General features: G+C 37.8%; 1 protein-coding gene across 1 annotated transcript; it reads left to right on the top strand.

Annotated features, from left to right (window-relative positions):
* The first annotated feature begins 1,358 nt into the window (after positions 1-1,358).
* Positions 1,359-20,693, top strand: LOC131778248 (syntaxin-binding protein 5-like). Its single transcript, XM_059094646.2, has 27 exons — positions 1,359-1,525; positions 1,634-1,731; positions 2,376-2,457; positions 3,443-3,543; positions 4,316-4,450; positions 5,136-5,199; positions 5,927-6,010; positions 6,475-6,598; positions 6,993-7,059; positions 7,650-7,795; positions 8,481-8,559; positions 9,333-9,495; positions 10,387-10,457; positions 11,198-11,238; positions 11,679-11,938; positions 12,696-12,961; positions 13,548-13,636; positions 14,330-14,656; positions 15,733-15,852; positions 16,165-16,284; positions 16,752-16,822; positions 17,637-17,742; positions 18,119-18,230; positions 18,601-18,696; positions 19,145-19,266; positions 19,600-19,718; positions 20,068-20,693. The coding sequence occupies exons 1-27, from the start codon at positions 1,382-1,384 to the stop codon at positions 20,203-20,205; spliced, it is 3,345 nt and encodes a 1,114-aa protein (XP_058950629.2). The 5' UTR covers positions 1,359-1,381; the 3' UTR covers positions 20,206-20,693.
* Positions 20,694-22,347: the final 1,654 nt, after the last annotated feature.

Raw genomic sequence — 22,347 nt, 5'->3', positions numbered from 1 at the left:
TACCCCGTCGTTTTTCTTTGATAATAATGTGCCTTTTTCATCCTGGTGGTCTTGATATGTCGCTTAAATCTCCACAAAAGTTAGCCTTACTGCGTAATCCAACGAAAAACATTGTGGTCAGCGCTCACGTGGAATATTGCATTAATTATTTCTTTTTTTGGCCTCAAATTTTTATTTCCGATGACCATATTTTATTGAAGGTCAAGCTTGAAACCCTGAATTATTGTTGTTTTTGAGAGACTATAAAAATCGCTCCAACTGAAGACTAATTTGACTACTAAAATTTATTTATTTGTATATATGTATATATGTATATATAGGAAGTCCGTGTTTCGATTTTTCCGTAGTACAGTGCTCGCTTCATAGAAGTAGAGCGCGATATGTATTGAGATTGGCTTGATGAAATGATGTGCCATGAAACAAATCTGTACTCTAAAGACAGTAACGTTGACCACTTAATATCATGGTACATCCTTTCATCAAGCTCACCCTACAGCAGCGCAAGTAAAAAATGCAACCTCTGTGTTAAAGAAAAATTAAAAAATTAAATTCCGTTCAGCTGTCACGTTGCTACGTGACAGCTGAACAGAAAATCTAAATTTACAGCCACGTAAATTATGCAAATTTTACAGTGTATCAACGATGTTTACGAATATTCTTGTCATTAAAATCCCCTGAAGAGTGAGTTAATTACGAAACTGGCTTCTCGGGATGAAAGAGTAGTCTCTTTACATACATACATATATATATATATATATATATATATATATATATTTTATGAGAGGAAAAAAAGGACGCAACTACGCGATTCACGAAACAGGCTTGTCGGGAAATGTAGTTGCGTCCTTTTTTCCTCTCATAATATTTATTCTGTTCTGCTTCAACGTATTGAGCACTGTTCCACGCGAAAATCGACTTGCAGACTTCCTATATATATATATATATATAAATATTATGAGAGGAAAAAAGGACGTAACTACATTTTCACTTGAGGGAAATGTAGTTACGTCCTTTTTTCCTCTCATAATATTTATTCTGCTCTGCTTCAACGTATTGAGCACTGTTCCACGCGAAAATCGACTTGCAGACTTCCTATATATATATATATATATATATATATATATATATATGCAATATACACACACACACACACACACACATAACTCTTTTTATATTTACGTCATTCCTTTCAAATAGGGTGGAAGAAAACGGAAAAAGTAAGAAATGAGCATTCTGCCTAAGATAATAAAACCTGTGTACGCCTTGCGGTCCCCACTTCTCCATTGCCATCCGGGTTCTGTATTTACATATCTCCCAGAAGCGTTTGCGTCAGTTGTGTATGTTATTCCAGTGGATTACAAGAAACTATTAATGAAAATGGATGGCTGACGGGAAAAGGACATTCATGAAAAGATTAACTAAAGTAGTTCGGTCTGGGCATGGGGGGAGAATGGGTAGCATCAGTGCCAAGGAAGAGCCTGTTATAACAGATCGTTTGAAGGCCGAGGACTTTGTTTTTACAAAGGTTTGTACCGGTATCACTGATCACGATAGTTTGTTAATAAGCAGTCGAGCACGAACGCAGAGTTCAACAAATTTAACACATCTTTGTGTTTGATTTTTATTTTTGCAGACTTTTCGTTATGGCTTTCCGTATCAACCAACTTGTATTGCATACGATCCTGTTCAGAGTATTCTCGCTCTTGGAGCTTTCGATGGCTCTCTTCGCATGTATCCTTATATACTGTAATTTATCTGCAGGACGCTTGCTAGCTTGACTTAATTAATTTGCTGACGTACGTCGCTTCAGTTGAACTTGTGAGGTTTAAGGCTTTGTACATCTCTGTAATAAATAGTACGTTTACTAAGTGTGTTTTCTCTTTTTCTTATCCAGACTACAAATGTTTACATGTATAATCAATGTTTAAAGAACAAGTTTACGAGTTTGTTTTTTGGTTTATTTGTTTCTATTTATATTCAAAAGATGTTACGTTGTCGACTTCTGCGACAATTACTAGCCGGATATAAGCTTTCATCTGTGTTGCCATTGTGAATGCTGCACGTCGTGATATAGTTCATGATTATTTTTTCTTGGTAGCTTTAAACTGAGGCAAGGCATAGATTTCTCAATGCTTATGTGTGATAATTTTCTTTCATCAAGCATAGACCATGTTTTCAGGCTAAACTTGTTCATCCCATGCACCGATTAAATATTAGGGCAAAGAATCGATTCGCGCCTTGCATTATAGTTTTGGAACGTTTCTCATTTATTTTTGTTACGTTGCTTGTCTCCTACTTTATGGTCTAGTCAACAGACACACTACCAAAACTGAGGCCAAAGACTCATCGCTAGTCCTTGACTGTTTCTGAATTAGATTGGGACGAGCTGGTGTGGAATGCCACGTTCAACATGACAGTAGTGCCGCTGTCAGAGAACTTATATTCCTCATAAATGAGGTGATAAATACTTGTTCTTCTTTATTTGTCGATGACACACTGTCGTTTTATCCTAAAAGTATCATGCTCTTGCATACATTCTTTAGATAATTATCTAAAATAATGTGTCTCAGACACAAAGGTATCATCATGCATGCGTTACTGCTCTGCATTTTAAGCAAGTTTAGTAAATTTTGCAGTGAATTTTGGTTCAACGAGGATGACAGTCCTTTTTCATCTTGTATACTAATGTCCTGCACATTGAATTTCATCCTTACACTCTTAAAAATAATTAACAGGAAAGTTTGTTTATTTCCATTAATATGCATGAAAAAAATTTCACGCATCTTATTGGCTAAAAAAAAAAATGCATTTTTAGGTAACATGAGTGCAGTTTTAACACCAGTGCAAATAAAGTCAAGATTGATTCAATTTTAGCACATTTGCTAAAATTTCATTTGTCTTGACTCTCTGTGATGCATTTTTCATTTAAATTGATAACAAGTAATAACATGATTTCTTGTGTAATTAAGCACTTGTAAATCTTTTAAAGACTTCAAATTGCACTTGCCCTTATTACTTGCACTTATTAACACCAATTTTCACCTATACAAACTATCTGTTGTCCTAACTATGTAATTAAATTGTTGGGAGAAGTTACATTTTTCACTCACCTCTCCTAAATGTTAATTTTTATCCCTATAACTTCCATGAGTGACCAAGACAGAATTTTCCCTTTAGATCAAGCAGAATAGTAATGAGAATGAAGTTAAATATCAATTAGGAGGTTACTAGTTGATTCAATATCAAATTCTCTGAACTAACAACATAAAAAATGTACATGGCAGATAGTAAGGAGAGTGGAATGGGTGATTTAACTATGAACATCACCATGGGAATCTATGTGGATCCCAAATTTGAGTCAATATATTTGTACTGTCTAGATCTAATTTAATTACGAACTTTTTTTGTTTTTGTATTTGACTTAATATTCTTTTTTTCCAAGGGAGCTTTGATAAGTCTTTGTGAAGATGACTACATTCACTTGTGGAATTTGCGACAAGCCCAACCTGCCCTTGTGCAATCCTTGCGGTTTAATCGTGAGAAGTAAGTTTACAAACTTGTGTTAAAGACAGTTTCAATTTCTGTAATAAATCTATGCTTGCATGGTAGAACAGAGGGAGAATATGGGCTCTTGGTTTTTCTTTGCATGAAAAGATGGTAGTCAAAATTTATCATGTACCTCATACATGCTTGTGTAATGATAGCCTCAAAGAGGCAAGAGTTTGATCAAGGGTTGGGCCTAAGTACCAAGCATGGACACTTAGGGTCCCTTTGCACTTTTGGATCTGCTGGTGAATTAGTAAGCTTGCATACATTGTACAATCATGTACATCCACAAATGTGAAGAGAATGGGGTATGTATTATGTATTTAGCCAGAATTTTGAGGAAAAGGAGGTAATTTTGAGATGTGGAAAGCACCTGTTGTCATGGTATGTAAAATGACCCCCTATATGTTAAATTGTTTAACCCTTAACTTCCAAGATCTTATCATTAACTCTCCTTACTCTCTTCCACAAAATTCCTATGATGTTTGTCTTGAGAATGTGGTATTGTATCAACTAGTCCTGAATTGATATTTTTCTTTATTGTTATCACTTGTCTGCATGATATTGTATTGACACTGTGATGAGAAATTTTTTCTTGGTCACCCATGGGAGTTAAAGAATTAAACCTGAATGTTAAACATGGGAATCTTGTAGCGTCATGCCTAAGTTTAAATAGAGTGTAACCCTTCCACAATGTTCTTGAAGTGCAAAATGTCCTGTGTTGTGATTTCAGAACAGTTGCTAATTTTGTTGTTTCTTCCATGTTCAGATTAACGTGCATGCACCTTCCATTTTCTTCAAAGTGGCTGTATGTTGGTACAGAAAAGGGAAATATTCATGTTGTAAATATTGAGAGCTTTGAGCTATCAGGGTACACAATAAATTGGAATAAAGTAATTGAAATGTGAGTACTGTTACACTTTAAAAAAATTACAGAAACAATAGCACCTTGAATATTTCAGGTTGGTTATAATTCCAAGTTTTGAATTGGTTTTCTGTTTTGGTTCATTGGTTTGTTTCACTATGTTCATTGGCTGGTTTTAAGAACTTAAACCACCCTTGTAAATAGAATAAAAAAAGATGGTATTATGTTTTAAAGCTTGGTAAGAAATAGTGAAAGATATTTTTTGTCTTGTCACAAGCATAGGACAAAGACAAAATTCTAAGTCCTCATGAGGAACTGGAATTCTTAGTCTTCATGGGGACTCTATTTTTTTCTGTCCCACACTTGTGACAAGATGAAAAATATCTTTCACTATTTCTTACTGAGCTCAAAACTTACCATCTTTCCTATTCTGTTTACAAACATGACGCTATGGACATTGCTAATCCAGCAGTATGCAGGATGTGTGTCATATGAACCTCATTACAGACCTCCTTCACCATTGAGTCCTTCTGGCTCAGTGGTAGAGAATTGGAGACCTTAAATGTGTGATTCAGGGGTGATGTCATAATTGCTCATGCTTCGTTAATTTTCAAATTATATGGAACAAAGTAAGAAACAAATCGAACTTGTTTCAGATTTTGACATAAAAGAGAGCCCATTTTAGGGATTTATCTGATTTTTTTCTCTGGAATGTCGTTTGTAGAAAATGTAAGTCCCACCCAGGTCCAGTTGTACATATAAGTGGTAATCCAGTGGACCCAAATAAGGTAGGAGCCAATGGTCAGTTACTCTCTGCAGCCCTACTAAAACACAGAATTCATGTAGTCAAGAAAGTAATACTTCTCATCATTTCACTCTATTCAAGGAGCTACAGTCTATTAGAATGTTTATGGTATCCTTCCATCAACAAAACACCCCTCCTCTTCAACAAAAAGATATCTTTGGAAATTCCCCCCCTGCCATTGCACTAATTCTTTATCAAGGGATGTGGCACTTTGTTCATGTACCCACAATCAGCATCAAAATTAGGTGACACTTTGTGTTTCGAGTGTAAGTTTAAGTGTAGAGTAACCCTCCTGTTTCTATCACACTCTAAATCATCAACGAGACCCCTCCTACCCCACTCACTGTTACCTGTGGAGTGCGGTAGGAGCTAAAAGTTCATGGAATCACAGTGCAATTGTTTTGAGGAATGAGGCAGTAAGCTAATTGGGGGTCAAGAAGGTCAATGTGTCAACAATTTTGCTGCCAGTTGTAGATAGTAATGGTGGGGAAGTGGGGGCAGGAAAGGTTTATTTTTCAATTAATTTGCAATAGTAGGTTACTTTCAAGCAAGTGTCTCAAACATTTCTGTCAAATGTTCTGGACTAGTAGTACATGTGTATGGATTGTATGCTGGATCTAAAGTTTTTATGTTTAGTTCATTTATATTTACTGTTTGATAGATTCATGCTACAAATATTGATCCCTTTTTGAAATTTGTGTATTTTTCAGTTGCTTCTAGGTTTTGAGTCTGGCACCGTTGTTGTTTGGTCCCTTAGAGGGAAGGTTGTAGAACATAGATGTGTCTGTTCTCAGGTGAGTTGTTAAGGGTGAAACTAAGTTAGGAGTTTTCAGTTGGGTAGATATTTAGAGGAAATTACATCAATGACATATACCTCTTCACCTTGTTTCACCATTGGCTAGAGGGTGGTTACTAACTTTTGATCTTAATGTTTGATTTAGGAATAATATTATAGGAAAAAACTAGATCCTAATCACTGGTAGGGCCAAGTCAAAGGGATAATATAATATTTTAGAAGAGGAAGATCTCTGCCTTCATATGTGTCAGGTTGAGAATGTAACTGCAATGGTTCAGGCTGTATATACACCAGATACCTCACTCAGACACTGACTACCTCACTCGCACTAAACAGACTTAAGATTTTCTCTCCCATTCCTTTTCACTTTGCTTTCCTCGACACTGTAAGCTTTGCTCTACTGCTGCAGTTTTTTAACTAATTTATCATGAAATATGGCATGTTTTTCTTCAATCCAAATAGCCAATGACCTCAGCATATTGGTTGAATGATGGAAAACAGTTCATTTGCTCTCACAGTAATGGTACTTTAACAGTATGGAATCTCAAAAACAGTGACAAACCAGTTGAGACATTAACTCCACATGGTAAGGAATGTTTTAGCCAGCAGGCACATTTAATAACTTCTAAATGGGCAGATCAGTCAACTTCCACAAAACCCACTTGTTCACTGTTGCAATCCTGTACCAGAAGATAACCTGCCCTCCTATTTAAGCTTAAAATCAGAGGAAAAATCCAAAATACCCCCTGAAAATGTGAGCAGCCACCTATGAGAGTGTCCATGTGTAAGAATGTGTAAGTTTGCTCAGAGTTTGTTATGAAGTTCCAACCAGCTGCAAGTTAGAAGCTCACTGCTTACAAGAGTGTCCACTGAGAGAGCTCTCAGATGTTGATAAACAAAGCCTTAACAATAGATTTGAAGTCATAGTTTGTGCACAGAAGTTCTGACATCTTTTAAACCAAACAAATTTATTGTCTAAGGTAAGAGTGACAAAGGAAGACCATGTCAACCCATTTTCAAGGTGCAGTGGTTGGCAGTCAGTTCAGGGTATGTGCTTTATTTAACCCTTTGGCTCTAAGAAAGTGACTATATGAAACAGTCCTTGACAATGACAATAAAAATGTAAGCAGACAGTTGATTAGAACAAAAAAAGTTATTCACATGCAATTATGAAATATGTGGCCGTAAGCTGAGGTGAAATGGTGAAATCAGACTATAAATGATAATAGAATTGTAATATGTAAAGTGCCTTTCTAAATGAATGTGCCTACAAATGGGTAGTGTTCAAACAGTGGTCTCAATTTTTCGCAATGTTGGAAAAAATGTAGTAGAACACTGTAGTCCGAGTACAAGGTTTTCAGCAAGAATAAACTTTATATTTCTGTTAAGAATTACTAGATATTATACTGGAAGGCACTCTTTCTCACCTGGTTGTGTAGTGTTTTGGTTCTACTTGCTATGCATTTTTTTGTCAAATTTGGCTTGGATGTCTCCCTACCATCCATTCAAAAGTTGAATTTTCATTTTGAAATTGAAGATATTTAATGTTTGTATTTATAATACAGTTTGTGCCTTTGATATCCTTTAATTTTTTAGGTCTCTAGCATCATATCAGCTCAATTCAAATTTGTTTGCAGAGATCCATTGATGATATTCTCAGGAGGGACGTGTAGCAGCAAGAAGAAAGCACTGACATTAATGCAAGGAAGTCGCTCCATAAAAGTTCTGTGCACAGACACTGTGGTGGACTTTGTTTGTATCAATTCTACTCCATGGGGAGAAGGTAACTTGCCAAAGCTTCATGCATTATTGATAATATTAAATTCATCAAAACATGACTGATACTAACAACAGTATTCATGATCATGTTTTTTTTTTCCTTCAAAATGTTTCTACAAAACTAACTGTTAATTAAAAGCAAAAAAAACTAACTCCCATCTCTTCAGTACTAATTAAAAGAAGTTACTCAGGCTTCCTTCTTAAAAGATGTAACATTTCTAAAGTACCCTAAGTTAGTCACTCAGTATTACACAGCTTCCCACCCATACCCCAGCCATTACCACAATGGATTGATTCCAATTCTGTGATCAGTCTCAAAGACTAATAAAAGCAATTACATGTGTACTGATAGTGCCAGGTCTTTTTCAAAGATTGCACAAAAACTGCATGAAAGTATTGAACATTGTTACAAAGTGTCTTAATAGAGACTGGCTGAAATTAGCACTTGAACTTTCCTTTTAAGAAAATAATATCAAGAAAATTACAGCAGAGCTGGTGTGGCTTCTGCTTGAAGGCTTCATTGTACACAAATTCAATATTTTTCTGTGATCATTCTGACTTTCACTCATGAGGTCACCTTCCACTTTACTAACCTTTAAAATAAGATTCTGCATACATTTTTTAAGGCTCTGAGTTCAGCATTTCAAGAAAACTCCTACACTCCTAGTGCCTTCTTCTTTCTATTGCAGATGTACAAGATCCTAAAGCTGTGGTTGTGTTAACTCCTGTGAAGCTGATGGTGTTTGACTTACTCTCAAGTTCTGCAAAGTATGTTATGCACATTAAGTATTAATTGGGATGGAAACTTGCTGTCAGTAGTTTGGAGTGGCTTAAACCTTTGCACGTTAACATAAGTATGCCTTCTCCAAACTCCTCTGCATACGTTACCTGTGGTACTGATGAGGAGAGAACTTGTTCAGCTACTTGGAGCTTCAAATTGGTTGATGATTGTTTCCTTTTAATTATTCTTGTGGCCCTTGTCCCTTTTAGCTGCTACACATTTCCTTGTATACTGGTTATGAAAATTTGGCATTAGAAAGGGAAAACAACTTCTGCATGATAAGTTTGAGTATTCTCATTACATGTTAGCTGGATATTGTATGATATTAAAGGGAGAAGTTACATTTTAATCACTTGTGGGAATTAAAAGGGTTAATGTTTGACTCTGCAATGATACAGTAAGGAGATGCTTGCCTCTCTCAGGGTAAAAAATATTTAACACTGTTTTAGAAAAATGATCAATCACATGCAACATTTTTTTGGGTCCAATTTTCCTTAGTCAGAAACTGAATTTCCTTTTGTGGCAAAGCAATGTAGAAATAATAGGGGAGATTCTAGGCTCTTAGAACTTGATTTCTCTTACTGGGCATATGGCTCTAATAGGCAGTATAGATGTGTTATAAATCATTCCCACTAATGTAAATTTAAACTGGTTTTACCCTCTTGTTGTGTGGGTAAGTTGGTTTTTAAGATGACAGCCCTTTTGTATCTTGAAGTTGCAATGAAATTCTCACTTGATTTTGGGACAATAAATGTTACAGGTCTGCTGCAATGGAAGTACCTTACACATTCAACATCCATGAGTCTCCAGTCACTTGTACACAATTTTACAATGAGTGCCCAAGGGACTTAATTGTGGCTTTGGGGTCAACAGCTAGCAGTCGCACACGAAAAAGACAGTTGCAAAGGGGAGAAAGTACTCAGGTTTGTACCTGTTTTTGTGATAATCTAGTGCCCTGCATTTTGATCATATCTTATGTTTTCTTTCAACTTTACACACTCTGTTGCTGCTGAAAGTAACAATGACAGTGGACAGAATCTTGGTTTAGTGATCAGAAGCTATCATAGTGAATAGATAATGAAAGATGGTAGTTTGTAGAAGCAAAAATGTTGTTCAGTTGTCATAAGTGTGGGACAAAGACAAACGCCACAAGGACTTGTACTTTATACAGTTCAATACTCTTTACCACTGATCCACAGAGGGTTTTTTCTAAGCTAGGCCATATTTGAGGTTCATGCAAGCATCTTTCATACTTCTTGGATCAGCAATATTGAAAATGTCTTGACTGTAAATTAATAAAGAAAAATACTAACTATTCAGCTGATTGGTTAGATAATATTTGTCTATTTCGTCATTTAGTTTAATTGTAAAGTTATAACATGCAAGAAATTAAAACACTCTCTACAGCTATCTCTTTGCATGTTTAACGAGGTGTATAGGAACTGTATTTATATTATATGTCCAGGTATTCCTGAGGTAAATCTAACTGTTCTGATGGGTTCTTACTTAGTCCATAATTTGTCATATGGACTGTTTCCACAGGAACGGTCATAAGCCATGTATTTTGGTTGTGAAAGCTAGCTTATTCAAAAGAAACATGTTTGGTCTGATTGCCATGCACTAAATTGCTTAATAACCTTGCTTGCTTGAGCCGATTGAGGAAGATTGGTCCTTGGTTGTTTTTGTACAAACTTCACTGCACTTGGTCTGTACTGCCGCAACTTTGGGCCAATATTCCCCAGAACAACTGTTGCACTCAGTTAATAAGAAGTTAATCAAATCAGTCCACATGTTAAAATTTTTTTTTTGTTAAGGCCTGGCCTATAGCTGGAGGTCTTGTGGGAGAAGCTCCAGAGAAGAGCACCACTGAGCTCATAATTACTGGGTGAGGATTTTACTTTCTCTGTAAATTACACTATATTAAATTCTTAATTTTTTCTAGAAATGAATTGAATGTTGATGACTAATCTCTGAGACAAAGTTGAGGAGATTATTTCACAACATTCACTTGGCCTGAGCTGAGGCTCTTAACTTTTTTAGTGTAATTGTTCGCATGATAAATAGTGTAAAAACGTGAATTTTATGAAATTTTCTATTCATTGCACTTGTCATTTGTCAAAAAAAAAAAACATAGTTTGGCAGAAATATCAAGCAGGTCTGTCAACTGGGAATGACAGAAGCAAAAACTGAATGAAACTAGATAGTTGCAGTGCTTGTGTCAACTTCAGTTGGAAGGAAGTGTTGAGCAGAGTTTAAATGTCTGAAGAGGAGCTAATTGTCACCACTATAATCTGGAGAGTTTAGCCCCCCCCCCTCTATTATTTTGTGTGGGGTGATTAGAGAGAGATGTGACAGAATTCTCAACCAATCAGTTGAGAGAATGTCTAAAATCACTTGAGTAATCATGATATGATATTAAATTTACACATGACCCTCCCTCGATTGCAAATGGTTACAAGTATGTAATTAATTCTTTGTGGCACTGTTTTTGTTCCAACAAAAACAGTGCGACAAACCCTGATAACCCTTGCTATTAATCAAAACTTCATCCAAGAAATTGCAGTTATTCACATTCTATAGCATCATAGTTATTTATCATTAAAAAACCACCTTCATTTGTTGTAGTCATTCTGATGGATCTGTAAAGTTCTGGGAAGGTTCATCAGGTTAGTTTTACTCAATTTAACTGTATAATATTGTCATGATACACTATAGCTTGGCTGGATTAATTATGTTAAACCAAAGTGATTGCAACGGCCAATCAGAACATAGAAAATAGGACAAGGAGCCAATGAGAACTCATTTAAAAACAAGCTAAAGAAACAGGAGTGACCAAGCAGGACTGTTTCTGTTTTTTGTTTTATCTGATTGGTGGAAAGGTTGTCGCTAGTTTCTTGGTCATTCTTAGAATGAAGTAAGGAAAAAACTGTTGCAATCCCCTATCACTTGAAACACTCCCCTTAAAATTTTCTTGCTGACTAATGAAAGGAAGCAGGTTTAGGTGCTAAGAAAGTTAAAGAGTGGGGGAACAAACATATATGGCCAATGCATTGCATGTCAGCTTTCAAATAGTGATCTCATCTTTCTGTCCTATTTACTCCAACAGCGGTCTTAAAATGTCTCTACAAACTTTCAACAAGTAAAATTTTTGAAAAGAGCACAAATGCAGTCGAGAGCAGTGACGCCAATGGCCATTCTGAAAGCAGTAGTAGCGGTGAACATTCTCCACCCTCCGTGGTCGACATTGATTGCTATGCTGTCAACATGGTAGAACTGTGTGTTCGAAGTCGGACACTTCTAGTGGCTGGCACCAGCCATGTTATAGTTTATCAGTTCAGCCTTGTTGAAGAGACATTAGAATTAGTGGTAAGGTTTTGTCTGATTTACTTTGCTTACATAAGCTTTTAAAACGTTGATTAACTTAACAGTGTAAAAGCCACACAACTTTGATCGACTTTTTCTTATTTGGTGAAAACGACGAGAAAGTGCGTAAGGGATTGCAAACTGAGTGTCAAGTTTGTGCAAAGCAAGAAACTTTACAAGATTCCCGGAACTCCAGGTTATATTTAGCATTGAAAGGGATGGTAATCAACAGTAAATGGTTAGAACTGGAAGAAAGAGGTTCTACGATTAACCCAAAATGACACATCGTTTAAAGAACAATTTTCATAGTTAACTTATTTTACGACTTACGGTTAAAATAATAAGTCAATTTTTAGGCTCAACAGCTAAATTATTTCGACCGTTTTACTGCAAACGGTTACCCCATCGAGATCCACAAGGAACAGTCCTTTCTGCGGTGTTATTGTCACCTGAAGGAGGGGGAGGGGGGGGGGTGTTGATTGTGAAAACGTGTAGCCCCTTTCTCAGAAGACAGTCAAATTTGAGACTTAATTTGTTTCCTCAGCTGTTTACAATCACTTTACAAGATTGACAGCCAAAACTTTTGGCCTTGAATAATTACTCTATATGAAGGTGCAATAATATTAATGAAAAGAACACCCTTAATTTCAATTGTCAAAATTAGACTTCATACAGATTATTCTTAGCATTTGATTAAGACAGCGCAATTAGACTTATGTATTTTGTATGTTCTGATACGATGTTCTGTAAATGGCTTTAGCAACTTGACGTCAATCTTCTGTTTGACGCGGGTATGGATGGGTCACCAGACTCCGACCTGTTCAGTCCTACTGAAGATAAAGGAGAGGGACAGGCACACAGTCCTACGCCACTCTCTATGACTGTGAACTGTCCCACCCTAACTTGCAAAACTGGTTTGTACAAGAGATCGCCAGGATTCCAACCCACACTCTGTTGCATGATTCCATCAGTGAGCTGTGATATCGTGCCTCTCAGCAACATGGCAATTAGCTCAGAGTTTGGAGTGTAAGTTGAAACAAACTGTTTCTTTACGTAAGAGTTCATGAATATCTTGTGATTGTCTGATGCGTTCATTAACGATTTTTATCTTAAGGTAGAAAATAAGTGATTCTAAGTCAACTCTAATTTGTCACTCACATAAAAATATCATCTTGATCATTGTGTTCCTTTTATCATATTCAGTTTGAGTCTCCACAGGCGTAAGAGCTGGCAGAGGGGTTGTTAGAGGGTGGAAATAGTATAAGGAGATATCAAATTTTCTGCAAAATCTTTCAAATTTATGCGACAAAGATATTCAAGTTTGTAAAAGTAATTTTGAAAAAAATGAGTGAAGGAAACTCTTCTCATTTTATCACACGACATATGACAAAATATATATGCCGGAAAGAAATCCAACTCATGATCGAACAATGACTTCCAAAAAGGAGAAGTGGACAAAATACCGGAAATATAGTGTAGCTCCTTTAAATGCTTGTCACATTTCACTTTGAATTTTACAGATTTGAAAGTCTTCATTTTAAATGGGACAGTTGATAGATCTCAAAATACGGATAGTGTTGTAATTTTGCTATATGTTTTGAATCCTTTACAGCATATCCATCAGCAATGGGCCGTCATTAGCACTGGTTGACACAGTTCAAAAGAAACTTATTACTTTGTTGTCAGCTCAAGACATGTCTGGTAAGGAAATCTTCTGAGTCATATAATGTTTACGATATTATTGAGAACACAAAATGGTTTTCACTTCCTGTGGTAAGATTTTATCAGTCTGTGTCTTTTCCCACCTTTTTTTTGTTTTGTTTGTTTATTTTTTCAATATTTTGTTTGTTTGTCGAAAAAAGCTACGAGCTTGTATGCGCTGAGAGGAGGCCGCGTGCCGAGCGCTTGGTCCTTCGCTATTGTTCTGCGTTCGAGAAATAAGTCGTTTCCTCGCAACTGTGCATCGAGGTCCTTGAAAAATTTTTGGAGCGTCTCGAAAGTCGCTTTTCCATTCTCGAAACTTGAGCGTCGTAAGTCACGAATCGAGTATCGAGATAAGACTGTCAGCTTACCTTTGATCGGAACTGCATTTCTTTTTGTAAAAGTTATTTTAATTTTTTCTGTTGTTGGGAAAGCTACGAGCTCATAACTACTGGGAGACCCGTCTACTGCTCAGTACATGTTATTTGCCCCTTGCATTATAGTTCCTTCTTAGGCCTGGTTTGGTCGCGTCTCGCAGTGAGGGGAAAATTAGATTCAGGTTTGGGAGGACAGTATGCTGCTTTGGTTTGTCTTAACACTACCAATGGCGATATTCCTCAGCCTGACATGCTACATGGGCTAATGAACATCTATGTATACTTATCTTTTTTTTTTTTTTTTTTTTTTTTTCAGCTGTGGCAGAATCGCCATCGTCATCTGCCAATTCTGTTACAACTCCTGTGACAACTGGCACCCCCATAACATTTACCATGAACACTGATGGTTCAGGGGGGGAATTCCACGTAGATCTTAGTTCAAAATCAGAGAGAAGGAAGAGCCGTCCTCCTCGCCCACCTCCCCTGGCGAGGCGGCTAAGCAAGGCGGGTGGTGACGGACAGGGCGAAAGTGATGCTGTCGATGGGATTCGACAAAGATCAAGTAGTGTTGCGAACATGGATAGTGGCCCCCCTGACAGCATCAGCTGTGTGCGCTTTGCGTGCACTTTTACCAGAAAGAATGGTAAGTAGAAAACTAAACGAACAAGGTTCTCAAACAAAAATTTATAATGGTAATACGACTGAGTGGAGGTTAATTGAGCCTTCTTAAGAGCCATTCCTAGGGTCATTTTGTGGTAAACTGCGAATGTTTAGCCAGAAATTCTTGACGCCTGCCGTCCCTTCTTAGCACTTCGAGATATACGCACGGTTCATTTTTGACGAAACATATTCCTGCTCTACGATGATATACAGAAACAATAGAGTATATGTTCGCAAGCGTCATAATTTCTTTTGGGCCCAACTCAAAGTCATTTTAGGCGGAACTGCTGACCGAGGGTTAAAATGATTTCCGGGTCGGGCCCCAGAAAATATATGTGCCAAGAACACAAACTGTATTGCTATTGTTATCACTTTGGAGGGCATTAAAAAATAAAAACTGATAAAAATGACGACAAAACAGTCTGAACAATTGCGAAAGCGTGCGAGCGTATTTTAGCCCGCCAAATTTCTATGAAAGCCCGCAAAATGTGCCACAAGGGCCGACAAAGGGATAATAATCTAGGTTGTTTAAAGCTTTGCCTAGCGATAGGAAACTGGAAAAAAAAGGAATAGAATCGTTTAAAAAAATAGCTGGTAATTTAGTGTTAACAACTGAGTTGAAAGCGTAAATTGACCACCGTAAATAGTAAAAAAGCTGACGTTTCGGGCGTTATCCCTTCGTCAGAGCGATTGACGTTTCGAGCATTAGCTCATCAGCCTGAGTATTAGCTGACGTTTCGAGCATTAGCCCTACGTCAATCACTCAGACGAAGGGCTAACGCCCGAAACGTCAGTTTTTTTTACTCTTTACGGTGGCCAATTTACCCAGTTGTTAACACTAAATTATCTGTTATACTCTCCCACTGACGCAGCACCACAGTTTCTTTAGAAACTTACCCCCTTTATTCGTTTAAAATAATAGTTGACTTAGCCTCGATCGTGTCTTCGAGACTGAGAGAAAACTTTCGCTTACAGCGAGGTAACAAGAACCAGTTATAATGAAGAGTGCTGTATTTTCGGCCATTTTAAATACGTTAATATTCTTTTTTGTTTTTGTAGACAATTTGATCAGCCCCTGTCTGTGGGTTGGAACAGCCCTCGGAAATGTTTTTGTTGTTGTTTTGAACTTGCCTGTTGGAGATCAGAGAGAGTCACAGCCGGTATTAACAATTACAACAGGTAACAGAATATTCTGTACTGAAATAAAAGCCTAAAGGGATGCACTCGTACGTGGCCCATACGTTGGCCATCAGGCGTCATTGCCATTTTAACAACAAGATTCCGCGTTGAAGTGTGTCTGTTCAGTAACAGGTCACAAATGACGTTACACTGCGGTAAGAACAATGGTGACCTCATCTGTGCGTCAGTTCTCCAATAGATCATTCTTAAGAACCAAGGCGTGTACCAATCAGCTAATTATTTCATTGAGATTGCGATGAGATTACAATACGCATGCGTAGTCCTTATTAACCATTCTCCATTCTTCTGCAGGAACGCTATGTCAGCCTAAAGCCGGTATGATCCTGAGCATAGATATACTGGATGGCCAAGGACATCTCTTTCCATCACCATTTCATTTCTGGAAGGAAAACGATTCACACCATAATAAGAGTAAGAGTTGGAATTATTCTGCTTTTTACTTCCGTAAACCGTGACGTTCTGACAGGCTCCTTATCTAGTGCTTCAGATTTTCTAATAAGCCTTTCTCCAGCGTACTCCCGCAACATATACTACAAAATTTGAAAACATAAGGAAAATGAAATGCTACAGTATGCAACACTTATACTTTCCGGATGTTATTCGATTGGGTTTAAAAGTTTATCCATAAAAGAGATTTTTCAAAGCCTGCTTTAGTGCTTAGAAACATTTTATCCTAATTCATACAGTAGTTATAGTGCGTTCCACTTCGCTGTAATTGTTTCGTTGCAGTGCATCGTGGCTACTTTTGAGTGTGGGAAATGGAAGGAATGCATTATTGGTTTGGGAACACACTATCTTGAAAGTTTTATCTTTCGTATAGAAAAGTGTATGAAGCCTGGACTTCAAAAGTTACCGTAATTACTCTTCTTTACCCCTAGGAAACTCTTTGTTAACAAGAGAAGTTTTCGATAGACATTTTGTTGCTATCTGTACAGAAAGAGAAGCCAAGGTTAGTACTGGTATATTTAAAAAAAAATGTCAACAGTTCAGTAGACTCTTTCGCTTTGAAGTTGCATCTTACATTTTTTTAGTGTAATATTGAAGCGGTTGCCACTATAGATCATTCAAGGAATGTCACGTTTCTTTTAATGTTAGCGGAGATGATTCAATGTGGCCTCATACGAATATTGGCGCAATTATATAGATATTAATCCCAACCGTTACAATTTTTCCAAATTTGATTGATGCATTAGCTGCTTTATTTTTCACTTATTATTCTGCAGAGTTGTAATCGGACAGTGTAATCGGACCGTGGGCTGTAATCGGATAGTCAAAGCAGCCAATCTTACTAAGTCCACTCAGCTAAATTCACTAATCACAAAATTGATCACAACAACCGTAGTAACAACCACTTACTCTAAAGTTGCAATTGATATTTCGTGAAAAGTTTGCTGTGTTGCTGCAGACGTTTTGGGAAGTGAAACTTGATTCCGACTCAAGCAATGCCTGTTCCTTTAAAAACGTTCTAAAAAAGCTTTGTCTTAAGAGTGCTAAACTGGACTATGCTTAATGCAACTCAGTTGTGGCGCATCAAAAGGGCGAGACAGCGGGCAGGAGAATCGGCTAGCAAAAACAATTTTTACCTAGTTTTCTGCTTGTAGATACTTCACTTAGCAGTTATTGTCACACAATGTTCCCTAGTGGCCTGCGTAGAAGTTTTTAGGGACCCATATTCGTAACGTCTTCGAAGGAGGAAACCAAGCCACAGTATCTTAGGATAAGTTGTTGGCGGGAGGAAATATTATCCTTTGTTTAATCTTCAGGTTTACTCTTTACCCACGTCACATACGAATCCAAAAAGTTTCTCTGAGGCAAATCTAGTCGAGGACTTGGCAGTGTTACTCAAAGCAGCGGCTGTTGTTGTTCAAGGTAAGTGAGAGTTTTGTGCAAAGTTGCTTTATCTTTATACAAGTCAGGTTATTCAATCTTATTACTTGCTGGTGTAGTTACACGTGGCGCTTTGAAGCCTTTTTGAGAGAAGCAATAGATCCTCGGATACCTTTCTGTAATCTTGAATAGAAGACAGTGGTTATAAGGCCTTCGCTGCCGCGAAAAGGAACTTTTCTTTCCCCTCCAAATTCACCTCGTTTCGTCTCTGCATATTTCAACTTTTTTCTGGTTTTACATGGACTTGTTTCAATGTATCACTGCTATTTAACCTTGAATATAGCGAACTGTTCGTCATATCAAACCATAGCTGCAGGAGGCTTGACGTCTTCGCCCTCTACCTTTTTTTTTATTAAAGGTAGCAGCTGCTTATTGTGTCTGAACAGTCTTGGAAAGCTGCTTGCTCTGAGTCTGCCCAACCTGTCACCGCTTATGGACGTGGAGTGTTCGTTTCTTATGAAAGATTACAGGTAGGTCTGGTGCTGTAAGACTGCGTGCGTGCGTGCGTGGATGCTTGCAGATGTATAATCGAGCGTGCTACCTCGTATAGTACTGCAGGTCAGGCCTGGCGTTCAGAACCACTGTGACCTTGCGTATTTACGAGTGAGATAGAACATCCATGTAACACTATGATGGACTACAAAATAGATTTGGTGCTAGGAACTCATTTAAGGGTAGGTGTCAACGCGTGCGCTTGTGGGCAATTTTTTTTGTAGCATGTCAAGCTTCAGGACTCTTCGCGGGCTCGCAAGTTTTTCTGTAGTATACAGTAGAATGTACCATTGAATGTTCTTTTAATATTTTAAATACAAGCTTACACTTGTTTTATTTTGTTTCAAGATTTCTTAGGACGCTTGTGTTCTCTGAGGACGCTCAAGCAGTGATTTTGTGCTCCCCGTTTGAAATTCAAAGGCTCTCGATGTTTGCCAGACCAGGGTGAGTGTTAAGGTTTGAACAGATCAGTCTGGTTATAACCTGAGTGCTGAGTTAGGCTCAAAGTGTTTGCCCTTGGTTCTCGTGGTCCATGAACAAGAGTTGTGGCAGCTGCTAGTATAGAACCATTCTATACTTGGATGTGGGAGCTATATCATTTTGATATTCCTCTTTCTTGTTTGTTTGGGGAAAAAAATGATCCTAGTGAATGGCAACGGGTTAGTAAGCCAAGTGACGTAGCCGAGGGTCTCATAGTCGTTAGCTCTACGTAAGTTTCTTGATTTAAAATTTGGTTTAATGCAATGCGAAAATCGCACGACTGCAGATGAAAGTGAGGAGGAAAACAGGAGTTTGGTGATATTGTAACTGGAGGCTACTTATTGATCAATTGTAGGAGTTTGAATAGGCTTCCTGTGAATCCAGTTCAGTAATCATTTTGTATCTTTTCCAGAATGTTAACAGAAAATCAGGGTTCGTTGTTCCGTGCCATGGAGACACCCGAACCCCCAAGTAAAGGTTTCTTCAGCAGCTTATTCAGCACTGCTGTATCACCTCTTGATAGAGAACAGCTCTGTAAGTATTTCACATCCACGACATTCAAGGTTGTTGAATGTTGAGGAATGTAAAATTCATCGGTCATAAGCGTGACACGAAGAAAACATTTGAGTTTCTCCAATGGCACCTGTTAACTCAATATTACGGGTTGGTTACTTTACTACTAGAGATCGGTAGCCTTATGGGCTATATCATGCACTTATTGAATGAGTGGGTAGGCCAACACGGGAGATATTTAGCTCGAGATCATGACGTACATTATGTCGTTAAACTCTTTAATTTCCTTATATGGAGTGTCGATTCTGTAGACGAGTAATAGAGAAAGAGAACCTACTTTTTATTTCTCACCAGTTGGAACAGCCAGCGGGAGTGCGTCCCGCAGTTTGACCAATCGCTTCCATGGGCCAGGAATGGAAAAACTGCAGGAAACGTCTAGTGGATTGGCTGGTGTTCTGGCTAAAAACAAACAGGTTTGTATGAGATAGGGAGGCAATGATGGATCAGTAGTTGTAGCATGGAATTTATTTGGGAAAGACGTAACTTACCACTTGAAACAAGAACAGGTACAGAGAAAATAGGGTGTATTCTTCCACCCGCTTCTTAGTGATATTAGAAGTTGTACGTTTACGAGGAAGGAACCAAGAGATCCTGTTGAAAGATCGTGGCAGATAGGATGAGATCCGGTTGTAAGGCAATCCCCTAATGACTGCACATTAGGAAATCGATTCCCTCGCGACACTGACAAGAGGCGAAAGCTCTTATCCCCTCCACTCTCTTACGATGACTCTTTCTCCGTTTTTAATACCTTCCATTTTCCAGGCTCTTACAGAGCGGGGTGAGAAGCTTTCTGATCTCGAGATGAAGACTGCAGAGATGAATGTGCGAGCTAAGGCCTTCGCGGACGCTGCTCACCAACTGTCACTCAAATATAAGGACAAGAAATGGTATCAAGTCTAAGAATGCCCTCGCGTGTTTTTCACGCGCTCGTCCGTGTTTGTCACGTGGCTACATAGCAGTGATGCTGACCTTTGGATGACATTAGAAATTATTTCCCTGCGCATGTTGGAGGCATAAATGTTTATAGATGATTGCATGAATACAGAGAAATCGAATTCTTTGCGGCGCCTGGAGAGTTCGATTGAAATAGAATTTACACACGTGCGTAAATAATTGTTAACTTCTTTCGAGTTGTCGGGCAAGGAGAGAAGCAGAAGACTCGCTTTAAAAATATTCAAACCATTAAGAAAATTATTTAAATGAATAATTAATCATGTATTTTTGTAGTGTTTAAAGATATAAAAGGGTTGTAAGCATTTTCATCAGTTTCTAGTCAACAGAGTAAACTTCTTGGGGCATCGTCCGAATTTTGTCATTGGTATGAAAAACTGAGAATAGGTGTTGAAATAGAGTACCAGATATTCAAAATTACAAGTAAACAAAGATTAGCGCAAGAAATCCTCGTTTTTGCCACATTATTGGTGGAATGTCTTCCCCAGTTGTAAGCCATTTGTCTGTGACAGTTTTTGCAATCTACGGTACTTGGCATCACAGTTTCAACGCCAGTTTCGAGCAGTTTTTATTTTAGTGGTCAATGTTCGATATGTAAGAAGACTGTTCTGTAAGAACTTGAATTCATTTGTGGAAACTGCCTGTAATTGATTTTGTGTTTTGCAAGCATACGTTCCTGGATTGAGGCTTGAGATACTTTCCAGAAAGTCCTGCGAAAAAAATCCCTTCTTATCTGCTTTCTTGAGGCGTGATAAAGAATTTCGATGCATAAGATAGATTATTTCCCACCCGTTTATTGTATCTTCCTGATTTCCTTCAATTTCCTGCAATGGAAAGTTATCCGTTGTGTCTGGTGGTTTTTCCGCCGCGTTCCGATCGATTACCGAACTAATCATCGTGCTTCTTTCGACTCCCATTGATAGAAGACAGAAGATTAAAGATACAGGCTTAGAAGTTCCTGGACAAACAGCTCCTAATCGGATATTTCTTCAGTTTGCATTTAACGTTGGGAAATATGAAATATCAGCTTTGTTTGTGTTCAGTTCGCATACACTTTCTTCAGAATCAAATCTAAAAACAGTTACACTGTTTATGTGGGTGCTCTGTTATAATTCATCCGAAACTAGGGCGGAAGATAGAGAACCTAAGCGTGACATACACATCCTAAATTGTACCCTCCTTGATGCAGATCTAAATACTGTTAACCCTTTTAATGTTGCATTTAATAATGCTTAAAGTGCATGACGACCATACGTACATCTGGACATATTGTAACTTGCATTTCTCGACAAGACAAAGTGTTGTAATTCCAGAACTCTAACGTAACATTTAGCCATAAATCAAAATCTCTTATCTTCCCTTGTCAACTGGACCTACAAATGTAGAACGAACTTTCTGCTGTCAAAGTGATTTCTTTGTAAAGCTTTTAATCTTTACACCGATGCAAAAGCTCCATGCACCAGAACGTACCTACGACAATTTACAACATTGTTTATTGTTATATACATGTACATGACTTTATTATTAGCCATTAAAAAGCGCAAAATTTTTCAGTAAGGAAAAGAAATGATTTCGTTCTAGTTATGGATTATAGTAATTCGTTATAACGATACAGATCAAACTTGTTTTTCTAAGAGATATTGAACAACGATATTTTGACAAGAAATCGATGAGATCTGTGGTAAAAAATTATACATTATTTACACATTCTTTTGTCTCCCAAACGGCGGTGAAAGAGACTGCAATCATATAATCTCATAATTGAACCAACTTTCCATCTCTGCTCTGAGGATACGAGCCATACCGACCGCACTACCCTCTTTTTTTTAGAGTCAGTAAGTGAAGCTTAACCCAATACAAAAGAACTTGTGTTTTATAATAATAGAAAAAGCTTTTAAATCATTTAAGCTCACTTTGGCAAGCAGGAACGAAATGAGGAATAAATATGACGCATAAATTCCTTTAAGTGTCTCAGAGGCAGAGTTCTCGAATTCCGTACACACTCAAATACCTCCCCCCCTCCCCTTACCTCCCCCCCTCCCCTCCCCCTCTCCTTCACCCTTTCCCTGACTTAAAACTCTAAATCAATCG

Source organism: Pocillopora verrucosa, chromosome 9, assembly GCF_036669915.1.
Source record: "Pocillopora verrucosa isolate sample1 chromosome 9, ASM3666991v2, whole genome shotgun sequence".
In the NCBI taxonomy this organism is placed as follows: domain Eukaryota; kingdom Metazoa; phylum Cnidaria; class Anthozoa; order Scleractinia; family Pocilloporidae; genus Pocillopora; species Pocillopora verrucosa.
The sequence above is the reverse complement of the archived record's forward strand: the minus strand, read 5'-3'. Positions and strand labels throughout refer to the sequence as shown.